Source organism: Sapajus apella, unplaced genomic scaffold, assembly GCF_009761245.1.
Source record: "Sapajus apella isolate SASKATOON/1434 unplaced genomic scaffold, GSC_monkey_1.0 scaffold45, whole genome shotgun sequence".
Classification (NCBI taxonomy): Eukaryota; Metazoa; Chordata; class Mammalia; order Primates; family Cebidae; genus Sapajus; species Sapajus apella.
The window spans coordinates 17,768,603-17,781,420 of record NW_022436985.1 but is presented as its reverse complement, the minus strand read 5'-3'; the positions used below and the strand labels follow the sequence as shown (position 1 = coordinate 17,781,420).

The window sequence follows — 12,818 nt, the reverse complement described above, 5'->3', positions numbered from 1 at the left end:
ATATCTTACTGTGCCTAATTTCTAAATTAAGTTTTATCATAGGTATGTATGTATAGAAAAAAACATGACATACATAGGGTTTGGTACTACCTGTTGTTTCAGGCATGAATAGGCTTCTTGGAACAGATCTCCTTCAGATAAGGGGACACTACTGTACCCCAAAATTAGTGGTATAAGCAAAATTATTTCTCATGACACTGTGCATTGAATGAGCAGTTCTTATGCTTCACATATCACCAGTTGAGCCACTGGAATGGCTAGAAGTGGAATGCCTTCATATGCTTAGCATGTTGGTGCTAGTGCTGATACTGGGTATTGCCTAGAAGCTCAGCTAGGACTGTTAACCAGAGTATTGATTCTCCTCTACGTGGCTTCTCCACATGGCTAGGTTGGGCTTCTTCCTAGCATGGTGGTCTCAGAGTAGTCAAAGTTTTTACATGGCAGATGGTTTCCTAGAAAATGATAGAGGAAACTACCATGCCTTAATAAATCTTAGGCCTAGAACTGAAACTGGTAGTTTCCTGTTCATGTCTGCTGCATTCTATTGATTGAAGTAAATAAATCACAGGCCTAGACACAGATTTTAAAAAGTAAAAAGAGAGTGAGTGTGTGTGTGTGTGTGTGTGTGTGTATTAAAAGGATGAACTTCTAACACGTAATTTGTTCTTGCCAAGTTCCTCAATCAAAAGTTGTTTAAAGGTTTCAAATGAGTGCAAGATTATTTTCTAAAGATAAACATTGTTAATACAATCTATAATCTTAGGAACTAACAGATTTTAGCTATATCTTACTATAGTTTATGTAAAACTATGCTTATTGTTCATTTAACATGTCATGCTAATGCCAACACATACCAATGTTTCTGTGTGATCCAGAGTCCAGACCAGTGAATTCAAGGTAGCAGTCATGAAATCCATCCAGAAATATCTGCTCACAAAGTATGCTGTATAATCCGAATTTTGTCACAAATGTTCTCCAATTTGGTCTACACCTACCAAAGTGTGGTACTCAATTCGTACCTGAAGTTCATGCCTGCTGCATTTTGCACATTTTTACTCCATTTTCCCACTCGCTGACTTACTAAATCATGAAAAATTGACCCCTGCATTTTACCACTTCCATGTGCCAGGTCTGTCTCCCAGACAGGAGTTAACAATGTTACTGATTTTTTGGAACATCCTTATAAAACAGATGTGGGACTCCAGTGAAAATAACTGCTAACATGTCCATCACTAGATTCTGAGCTGCTGCCCTGCCTGAACCCCTCAAGGTTACCACAATGTGTGGCCAAAACAGACTTTTCTAAACAGGAGTAAATACGTCCCTAATGGAAGATTTTTTAGCTGACCCAACTATTGTCTCACGTTTTCACCACCTCGCTGGTTTTTAAAAAAGAGAATAAGCTTAAGGAATGACAATGGTTTTGAGTTATGACAAATTCTGACTAATGTGAAAACTGAAATTCTGACCAATGTGAAAACTGGAGAAGGGGAACCTGGAGAGTGAGTACAGTGTGGTGGTGAAGTGCTCACGCTCAGCATCAGGCCTGGGTGTGAACTCTGGATCTAGCTGTTTAGCTGTGTCACATTGAGCATAATCTTTTGATTTCTTTAAACGTCTGTTTGAATCCTGGCACATCGTAATGAAAATAAGGATGGTGTACACTGATAACTGCCAAACCCCATGTTAGCCTTAGCCTCCTTCCTATCCAATCATCAAAATAACAACAAGAAAAGAAAAATGAAAAAAAAATTATAAATAAGAAATATTAAAAGGTAGTTAGTTGCAGGTAGGTGATAGAAGCAAAGAAATAAAAGTGAATTGATAAAGTTATAAATACCCATTGGGTTCTTTTTATGTGTCATAACTTTAATTAGTCCTTGTCATGCATTATACACATTTACTTGTCTCAAGATTGCTGTATGGTAGGAATAATTCACATTTATTAACTGGCCCAGGAATTGGGCAGCAAGAGATTAAGTAATTTGTCAGAGGCCATACAGCTGGTATGTAGTTTTTATGCTTATTCGACCCAAGGGCCAATCCTGGTCTTTTCATTAACAAAAAGCCTTCAGGACTCTCCATAGTAATGATTGAATGTACTGTGCTCCTGAATGCTTCTTGTTTCCAACCTCTGAATTCCATTTGATTCCAAGATAGTAACATTAATTTCAGCATTCTTTTTTATATATAAATAATACATTCTTGCTAAAAGAAAATCAAACCACACACACACACACACACACACACACACACGCACATACACACACACATATATGTTAAAATTTTGAAAGATTTTCCCACCTTCAATCTCATGCCTAAAACAGTGTCATTGTTAACAATTTGTTGTATGCTCTCTAGACTTCTTTTCATGCATTTTCAATCACATATACTCCACCACCATATAAACAATTAGAAATTTTGTTTGGTTTTTATTTTATAAAAATAAAATCATACTACAGTGTCTCCAACTTGCTTTTACACTTAATATATCTCATATATATTTTCATGTAAATATAGGATCATCAATTGATAAGCATTTAGATTGAATATAGTTTTTCACTATTATGTACAATGCTGCAGAAGCCAATTTTGTATACAGACTTACCTTTGCATGTTAATGCTAGTATTTTAGTAGGACATACTCCCAAAAAAGTAGAATTGATGATAGGAACTGTCTAGACTTTTATAGATACTATCAAGTTTCCTCTAAAATGAATGTACCAATTAATAAGTTACTAACTGTATATAAAGAAAAATTTTCCACAAGTAAATTTTTAATTCAGCTTTTAAGAAATTAGAAAAAATTTCAAATACAGAAATGTGTATATTGTCCAAAAGTAATTAAGTGACTTTTCTATAATTTCCTACAAGTTTACGTACAGAAGATTTTTTTCCCCAAGTAATTGATTATTGTGCTCAGGTCAAACAATTATAAGACATTTTCAATTTGGGGGAAAGTGTAGTGAAAGGGAGTTTTAAATATTTATAACTGATTTGTAAGAATAGAAATAAGAAAAATAGCAAATATAAAAATAAGCAAATTTATTGTGTGGTATAATCACAAAAAGATAATATATGATGGCAGCTAATAACTAAGGTTCTGGAGTCATATCAGCTCAATCGTTCATTCAACAAATATTTATTGAGCATCTACTGAGTGTCAGGCTCTGTTCTAGGTGTTGGCATACATGGGGGAACAAGACAAATGAGAACCCCTGCTTTCATGTTTACATTAGAGTTCTAGGTGTTGGCATACATGGGGGAACAAGACAAATGAGAACCCCCTGCTTTCATGTTTACATTAGAGTCATCAAGATAAAAATAAATTAACAGAACAATTTCAAAATGTGATAACCAAATACCGTATTGTAAGAGATTACTGGGGAGGAGAGATGTGGTTCCTTAGACTTGGTGGCCAGGCAAGGTGTCTCAGAAAAGGTAACATGTGAGATGAAAACTAAATGATGAGAACAAGCCAGCTAGGGGCAGATCTGCTGCAGAGAAAGAGCAACGGTCCTAATGTGGAAACAAGCTCTGTCTGTTCAGGGAATGGAAAGAATGCCACTTGAGCTAGATTGTGTCACACGATGTTTTAGGAGAGGACTGGGTGGGGCAATTGGATAGGGTTTTTAGGTACTTTGGGAAGCACTAGCTTTCCATTCTAAGTGATTAGACTGTTTTAAGCATGAGAGTGGCATGATCTGCTTTAATTTAAAAGATTATTCCAGCCCATATACTGCTTGCGACTTGTTAGCTGTATGTGCCTGAAAAAGCCGCTTTATCATTGTCAGTTTTGATTTCTTCATTTGTAAAATCGAGGTAATAACAGTATCTATCACATGAAGTTTATATGAGGATTAAATGAAGCAATACATGGAAAATATTTTGTATTCTGCCTGGTGCATAATTGTTCAATAAATGTTTCCAACTAAATCTCTGTAACATTATTAGCATAATATTTAACAGAATTGAGCTTAATTCACTATCCCCAATTATGCAAAATAATAACCAAAAATATTTTTTAATTAGTCTTGACTCCAAATTCTCTACTATTGAAAGACTGGGTATTTTCATACTGAATCAACACCTGGCATTTTCCTCTTACCTAACCCTGTAATACATCCCTGGGCTATTTATGCGTATATATATACCTCTACTCACACACACGCTGGATTACTTATCTTTGTGTCACCCAGATTTCACAGTACTTAATGCACTGATTCTAAGATAAGCAAATCTTTAGGTAGGTGGTTGGGTAGGTGGATGAATGGACTAACAGACATATAGAAAATAAAAATCATGAGCTCAAGAGAAAAGAAGGGAGTGTTTCAAATTAAAGGTTTTTTGTTGTTATTATTGTTGTTGTTGTTGTTGTTTGAGATGGAGTTTCACTCTTGTTGCCCAGGCTGAAGTGCAATGGCTCAGTCTCGGCTCATTGCAACCTCTGCCTCCCAGGTTCAAGCAATTCTCCGGCCTCAGGCTCCCAAATAGTTGGGATTACAGGCGTGAGCCACCATGCCCGGCTCAAATTAAAGTATTTAAAAGAATAAGGTTTTTAAGAAACAAGTATATAAAATGCATCACATCATTTCTTGGCATGTTTATTACTTTATTCACGCATTTACACAGTACCAGATACCATGCTGAAAGCATAACAGAAGACACAGTCCCACGGTAAACATTTACCACCTTCCAATCTTGCCTCATTTCTACTGAAAATCTTTAGCAACACTCTGAGAAACATGAACAAGCTAATTCTCATATTTACCTATATTCTAAAGAATTATGAGTGCTAGAAACAAAATTGTGAAACCTGCAGTGCTTAACCTTTGGTTTTCTTTGCTTAACCTTTGCTTTCCTCACACACTCTGATCTATTTTTGAGTATGATATATGACATCAAGATATTAATAGTTTATATGCAGAATTCCAATTTCTAGGCTTTGAAACAAAGATTCACAGTAGTTGTGGAATCACTTGTTTACTGATTTGCATATTATATGCAAATTGTTTCTTCACACTTAAAAGTGTGTAATGGAAGAAAAGTGACTCTATATCCAAATATAGAGGACCATAGAAACTTAAAATAAAATTAGCAAAAGAGCAATCTAGAAGAAGAAAATAATGTCCTTTATTGGAGATTGTTCTATGCTATACAAAGTACCTTTCTACGCATTGTCTTATTTTGATTTTCACAATAACACTAAGAAAACAAGGCAGATTTTATGTCCTGCACTTTATGAACATAAAAACTGACACACTGGTAAACAATTTGCCCCAAGTTTCCAAATCAGTAATTGGCAAAACTGGAACTCTAACCTAGGCATTCTCAGTGTTCTTTTCTGCCACCCCAAACTAACTAAAAATGGCACAGTGAAATTTATTAAAATTTAAAGTTTTTATATTTAGGAAGAGACAGTGAAGCCAGCTATGTATAAAACAAGTTGCAAGTAGCATTATTAAAATTCCTCTTGGAATATTATAAATCCTTTTAAGCAGGACAACATTCTGTTTACATAAGCATGATTCTTCTCTGATCATTAAAATGCTGTATATTGCCTGGCTCCAGATGATAATAATAGTGATAAAACTTTTATCTCTTGAAAACTTATATACCAGACTCTGTTCTAAATACTTCACATTCATCAACTTTCATTCCTGTAACAATTTTATGGGGTGGGTATTACTATGATCATCATCATTGCCATCATTATATGGATGAGAAACGAGGCAGCATCAAGAGGTCAAGCAACTTGTCCTTGATCATTTGGCTAGTAATTGGACAGCCAGGATTTAAACACCGGTAGATTTGGTCTAGTGACTTTTAGCTGCATCACTATGCTACCTCTTGAAAGAACGGCCTCTTCTGTAACCCATTTCAGTGTCTCCCCTATTAGATTCAACCAATGATGAAAGAAGAATCTCTAATGTAGGTTAAAGATTTTAAACCCCTTCCATGATGTCAAAGCAATACCAATCTGTTCACCCAGTGACCTACACTTCAAAATGCTGAGGAACCATATGCAAAGTGTCTAGCAAAGAACCTGGCACAATGTTTGTAGCTATCAACGACTGAGAGTTTCTACATGCCTGGCATGATGCTAAGTGTGTTTCTATATATATGAATGCCATAAATGTTAAAGTGGTTCTTTTTTTTTTTCTTTTGTTTTTTGGAGAAGCTAAATTCAAAGCTGTTTCTTTGGAAATTAAGCTGGGCAATAGAGAAAATTCATTTTCATAAAGGCAAGAACTGTTAAATCACTGGGCATAGAAACCTGCCGTACATGGGTTGTGGACTATGATGGCTCTGGCTCCTGATAAGATTCACATCCACACAAGAAAGTAAGGAGGACCATTATCCTCAGCACGCTAACACACGAACAGAAAACCAAACACCGCATGTTCTCAAAAGTGGAAGCTAAACAATGAGAGCACATGAACACAGAGAGGGGAGCAACATGTACTGGGGCCTATCAGGGGAGCCGGAGAGAGAGCCTCAGGATAAATAGCTAATGCATGTGGGCTGAATACCTAGATGATAGGTTGATAGGTCCAGCAAACCACCATGGTACATGTTTACCTATGTAACGAAACTGCATGTCCTGCATATGTATCCCAGAACTTAAAATTAAAATAAAATAAAATTTAAAAAAAAGAAAGGAAAGAAGGAGGAGAAGTATCAATGAGAAGACAAGATCCTAGGCTGCCCTCAGCATCTACAGAGAGATTTCCTCTTTAAGAAAAGCAAAACTAAAAGCACAAAGATTAAAATCTTGTGTGGATCATTTTCTAAATCAGTTAAGTGAATTATAAACAAGTTCCTTCCCTGAGTTCCTTTAAATATTATGATTTTTTTACCATTTCAAGGGAAAACTTAATTTACAAAAAATTGTTTTTACAGTTAACTTTTCAGAAATTCACATATCATGCAAAACAAAACACACCAGTTTCCCTTGCTAAAACTACAGTTTGGAGAAATTTTATTTCAAAATCAGAGGAAACCACTCATTCATTCAACAAGAATTTATTGAGAAAGAACTAGATTACATATTTTGTGTTAACTAAAGTAGACACAAAAATGAAGAATAAAAGCTCCCTTCCCACTATGCATCCCACTCTTTAAAATACGTTAATGAGGTGGGGCGTAGTGGCTCACACCTGTAATCCCAGCACATTGGTCAGGAGTTCGAGATCAGTCTGGCCGATATGGTGAAACCCTCCCCCTATTAAAAAAACACAAAAATTGGCCAGGTGTGGTGGCATGTGCCTGTATTCCCAGCTACTAGGGAGGCTGAGGCACAAGAATCGCTTGAACCTGGGAGGTGGGGGCTGCAGTAAGTCAAGACAGCACCACTGCACTCCAGCCTGGGCAACAGAGTGAGACTCTGTCTCACAAAAATGGAAATAAAATAAAACATATCAATGACTATTTCTAACTTGTCATTGACACTGTTTAAATGACATAAAAATGGTCATATAAAGTACAGTGACATTGGTTTGGAAAAATGACACCTTTTAAAAGCACTAAGGAGATTAGATAGAAAGGTAGATATATATAAAAATATATTGATATATCTATTGATATATCCTAAATTCCTTTATAAAGGTGAATATTCAGCATCAGTGGACCTCAGAGAAAGGCTAGAAATCTAGGACGTCTGCTGAATCTAAGAAATTATCTAAAAGGATCCATGTCATTCTCCCCCTCAATGTTCTTCAAATTCCTGGTTGATTCATATATTATATGTAAACAAAAAAAAATGTGGAACTACTTACAGTAACAGAGAGGCGAGGGAAGGAAGGAAGTAGTGAATATACAACTAAGACAGGGATCCAGATTTCACTGCACATTCCACAGCCAGTATAAACGATATTGATTTTCAGATTGTCTGCTCTTTTATAATACTCATACCTCCTTTCCCTTCTATTAGAGAACTGAATTGTCTGTGCATCTGCTCAATTCCACTGAGAGGCCTGAATCACCACTTGGAAATATCAATCATGCCTTTAAAATTCATCTCTACTAAAAGCCTGCAGTGAAATGATAATGCACTAACCTGTCTCCAGTTAATGGCAAAATAATACTTGCTTGAGAAGAAAACACAATGAAAGATAATCTCATTTCAGGGCTGCAAAATAAGAAAAGAGGCAGTTAAAACATTTTAAAAAGAAATATTGATGTAATACAGATGTATAGCTAGGGAGTTTCATTTAAAATTGGTCTCACTGAATGGTCCAGGCTTCTTTTAAATGACATTCCCTAAGTAAATAGATGAACTCTGCTCAACATTGTTGCATAAGTCATTTTGGATTTAGTCAATGCTTCTAAGCACTCAAATACCGCTCCATGACCCATAAGGACTTGCATTTAGAAAGAGACTAACTGGAAAGATAAATTCTAAGCTGACGTAAAATTCTTTCGTAGAAAATTCCTCTTTCTTTGGTGTTCTACATCATTTCCTTTAAAGGAGGCCAGGCCCTTCAAAGTGATTACAGTTACCAATACTTAGGGCTAGAGAGTAGCCAGTTTGACTTAATGACAATTACTATGTGAGTCTATATAAAAGTCATCCTGAAGTAAGACTACTTATAAAAAGTCAAGGGGAATGTGAAAGAAACTGATAAATCACTTTCTGCTTAGGCATTTTTTTATTTTCTAAGTCTCAAGTATCCCTTTTCCCATTGGCAACAAGTGCCCCAGTCAGATTTATCTTTCGAGTTTTCAGCATTTCTCTCACAGAATGGTTCTTGTTTCTCAGACACCCTCAGAAACTATTACTAAGATCCAAAACTAAAGATAAGAAACTAGAATCTATGAACTTAAAATCAGAATCCTTTCAAAGGCTTCTACATATTTTTAAAGTCTGTCTCTTCATTAATCACCCCTTATTCACTTCCTACAATGTGTTGAATAACTGAGCAACTAGGCTTGAGCCAGACAACTCTGTATTATAGAATTCCAACTTAAAAAATCAATGAGTAAAATAAAAGCCTCCTTCTTCAAAATGTTGTAGTGATGTTATTCATTGCTTTTGATCAAAGTCTACATGACACCCTTTGCACATTGAAGGATTAAATTAGAAAATTTATAAACAACTGTTTGTTCTGCCTTTGACATTTAAGGATATAAGATCTTGTTTGTTTTTCTTTCCTAGACAGTTTTACCTCAGACCCTGTCCAGAAATGAGTGTTAAACTTGGCTTCTTAAGCAAGGGACTGATGATTGAACATGGACAGGCATACATTTTTATAGGGATAACTTTACTGCTGCCAATAACTGAAAGCAAGGATTGCCTAGGCCTCTACAGATTGTTTGAAGTTACTTGCAACATGACTTTCAAAATGTTTTGATCATCCAAGCCTGTTTTACAGAAAACATTTGGGCTAACAAGACTGAAAGAAGCAATATTTAATGATACAGTTCCTATTCATGTCCTTTCCATTATCTTGATAAACTTGTGTTCGCTCATTGAATTTTTTTCTTTTAAAAAAAAAGAAGAAAAAGAAGAAGAAAGCCTCAAAAGCCTAGTGTCCTGGGGTTATTTTTAAATAGGAGATGCCACTAATTCCTAGTTACCTCTAAATAAGAGAGTAAGCTGGATTTCATACCAGTAATGCTTTTTATAGGAGAGGAAACCAGTCTTTCCTGGTGATGCTTATTGCATATATAGAACAGTTAAATTTTAAACCAACCACACACCCACACATTGTGTAAACACAAGTCGTTGCTTTAAACACACACACAAGTGCCTTTTCTGGTAGTGGGTTATTAACACATGTTCATTTGAAGTTTTCCAACACTTTTTGTTTGTTTTAATGAGGCCTTCTATAATGCTAAGAAATGTGTGGAAAGGAAAAATATATTATGGATACTATTCAAATAAAATTTATGTTTTAATGTGATAAATTATGAGAAAGCATAACTGAAATTCAAAACAGATGAAAATTCGGAAAGAAAAAGACATTTGGAATAGTATTTGAAGATGCTTCCCCAGAGTCTGAGCCAAGTTTCTGGGATCCAGATGAAATAAGCCCTCAAGGACTGAAGGGCTGTCCCAATAACAGCAAGCGTGCAATTACGACCTTGAGGCACTTAAAAGCAACATTTCAGGAAAGGTTTTTCCTATAAAAGGTTTCAGAAAAGGGAAATTCTACACTTTGCTCTACTTCTCCACTACCTAGAAAAGTAAAGTAAGAAAGATACCTCACAAATCTCTCCGCAAGTTGCTGGACAAAATTATAAATTTCAATCCAGTTATTTGCCACACTCCCAGACCTGAAAGATGAAATTGAACTGATCAGAGAAACAAAACACGGAACTGAAAAGTAAACATTCTATACTGGTTCCTTCTTCAATGTCACGAAGATGGGGGACATCTGGCTTCTTTTTCAAGCTAAGTAAGGGCATCTGTAGCTGAAACTTTGGTGCTACCCAAAGTTAGAGAAGTCAGCCCATTTTCTAGGGGGACTACCTGCCTGCTAATTGTTTAGAGTGAAACCCAGCTTTTCAGAATAAACACAAAAAGCCTTATTTGGCAGGAAATGCAAACCACATTGGCTATTCACTGGAGCTCTATGATTAGGATAAAACCAGGCAAACTTTAGCCTGCGTTCGAGCCAAGGTGTAGAAGGCGGGTAAAGACTCAGAAGCCGACTGAGTCGGGTTTGGGTTCCTGGGACCAAGAATGCTACCCCGCAGGAGGCCACACTCCCCCCAAGAGGCCCCAAGACCGGCAAACAGTGAATACCCCAACTCCCTAAAGAGCCAAGTAGCTCGGGGCTCCAATCACGACCCCGCACCCCGCTGATCTCAGCTCACACAGATCCGAACTTGCTTGTCTTCTGGAAGAAGACAGCAACAGGGCACCCCTCGGCGGGTTTCCAGCACCACTCCCCGGGGCGCGCACGAGCAACGCAGCCTCAGCCCCAGCTGATCCAGTACCGCCCTCACCATGAGACCCTGGACCTCCCTCGCACACTCACTTGTCCAGGACGAAGTAGAGATCAAAGGCTCTTCTGCAGGAGGGCTGCTCCTGGGCGCGCAGCAGCACCCCGGGACCGCCGAGCGCCAACAGCCACAGCCCGGGGAACAGCCAGCTACCCGGGCTGCGGGCCGGGGACCGCCCCGCCACCATCCTGCGGCCGGGGGCCTGCGACTCCCTCCCGCTCACAGTCCCCTCAGCTCCGGAGGGTCGCGAAGGTGGCGGGAGTCACCCCGTGCGCACTTCGGGGTGGGGTGCGGAGAACAGCTGAGGCGCTGGCGCCGGCGGCAGCGGGACCCACCAGCTGACAGAGGGAGGGAGAGAGGGAGGTCCTGAGAGGACAAAGGGAGTCTCCGCCACCGCCGCAGCTGCCGCCGGAACTCTTGACGAATCCCAGTGGAAGCGCGATCCAGTCCTCCCCCTCCGGATTCCGGAGAGTTCCTGCACACAATGCGGGCCCACTGCGACCGCTCGCGAGAGGAGTTCCTCTGCGGCCTCGGGCCGAGCCTGCGGCGCCCCCGCCTCGGACCCGGTCCTGGAATCCGCTCACTCCGCCCGGAGGGCTGAGTCCCCCGGCTGCCGTGCGCTTCGGAACAAGGGTCCCAGGGACGCGGCGACGGCGGAACAAACTAGGAGTGGAGACCCTTCTCCTCCGGCGGCCCAACTCCCTCCGCACTCCGAAACTTTCCTCCCCGTGCTGGACTCTGGCTCGGCGCTGACGGGCCGTCCCCTTTGGGGGAGGAGGCTAGCGGGTCCTGGGACTCCCGGCTGGAGAGAAGCCACGCCGAGGCCAGGAGCGCGCTCGGGCCAGGTCTAGGCTGCGTGTGTCAGTGAGCGCCTGGGGACGAGGGCGGGGTCCCAGCTCCGAGCCACACACGCACACTTGTGGGTTCCTGCCGAGTTGAAGATGACTAACGCTTGCCAGATCTGGGAAAGGGAAGAAGGAGTTTAGAAAAACAAAAGTTCTCTAGAAACGAAACATACCCATATATCGTGCAGGCCTGGCGTGTTTTAGTAGCTGTGCTAAAACAGCCCGTATGCGAGGTTTACAAACCAAGCAAGACTAACGATTCCGTGGGAGGTGCCGGCGTCCTCGCTCCTCACTCACTCCACCCCGCTCCCTACTACCACAAACACTCTTTATGAACTTCCTCTTTTTTCTAAAGAAACCTTCTTAGTTTTGTTTTTGTTGTTTTTTTTTTTCTTTTTCCAAAAAAAAAAAAAAAAAGAAAGGCCAGAGTGGGGAGTGGGAGGGGACAGCAGGCCTCTTTGGAAGTGGAAAGTTGTACCTCAAAATATGTCAGCCCACTGTCATTCCCTGCAAACTCCAATTATGGAGAATTTCAGCTTGGGGCAAGCTAGGTCTCCCTTGCAAAACTTGTGCAAGCACTGAAGTTCGTGCATAAATCCTCTGTCTGCTAGTTCTGCTCTCCCTCCTTCCTCTCTGTTCCCCCCACCTCCATCTGTAACTTCCGCCCTCTCTTAGTCAAAACTAGCTTTTAGAGCCTAGTTCTAAAAGCAGGTGGGTTAAGTTTCCACATCAAAGTGAACATGGGACATATGCAACATGCATGTTTAGTTTAGTAAACAAACATGATCTACCTTCTCCTTTTCATTTTTAACAAAATCAATGTTTTACGTAGTACTTAAATATACATCTCTTCTGTTTGTTGCCATATGTATTTAATTTTTCATTCATTACATTTTTGATGCACAACCAGATATGTCAGCTCTTTGAAGAAAAATATCAGTTACTTTAACAAAGATTTATTGAGTGGCTACTATATGCTAGGCACTGTTCCAGAAGTTTAGTTTAATGCATAGAGCAAAATAA

General features: G+C 39.3%; 1 protein-coding gene across 1 annotated transcript in view; it reads right to left on the bottom strand.

Moving 5' to 3' along the window:
- ANTXR2 (ANTXR cell adhesion molecule 2) overlaps window positions 1–12,072 on the bottom strand; it is a 165,918-nt gene extending 153,846 nt beyond the window's left edge. Inside the window, exons 1-3 of the mRNA XM_032239821.1 lie at window positions 10,986–12,072; window positions 10,207–10,278; window positions 8,060–8,131 (exon numbers count right to left, since the gene is read on the bottom strand). Of these exons, the coding sequence (XP_032095712.1) occupies window positions 8,060–8,131; window positions 10,207–10,278; window positions 10,986–11,137 (296 nt within the window). The 5' untranslated portion in view covers window positions 11,138–12,072. The remainder of the gene's footprint in view (window positions 1–8,059; window positions 8,132–10,206; window positions 10,279–10,985) is intronic.
- Window positions 12,073–12,818: the final 746 nt, after the last annotated feature.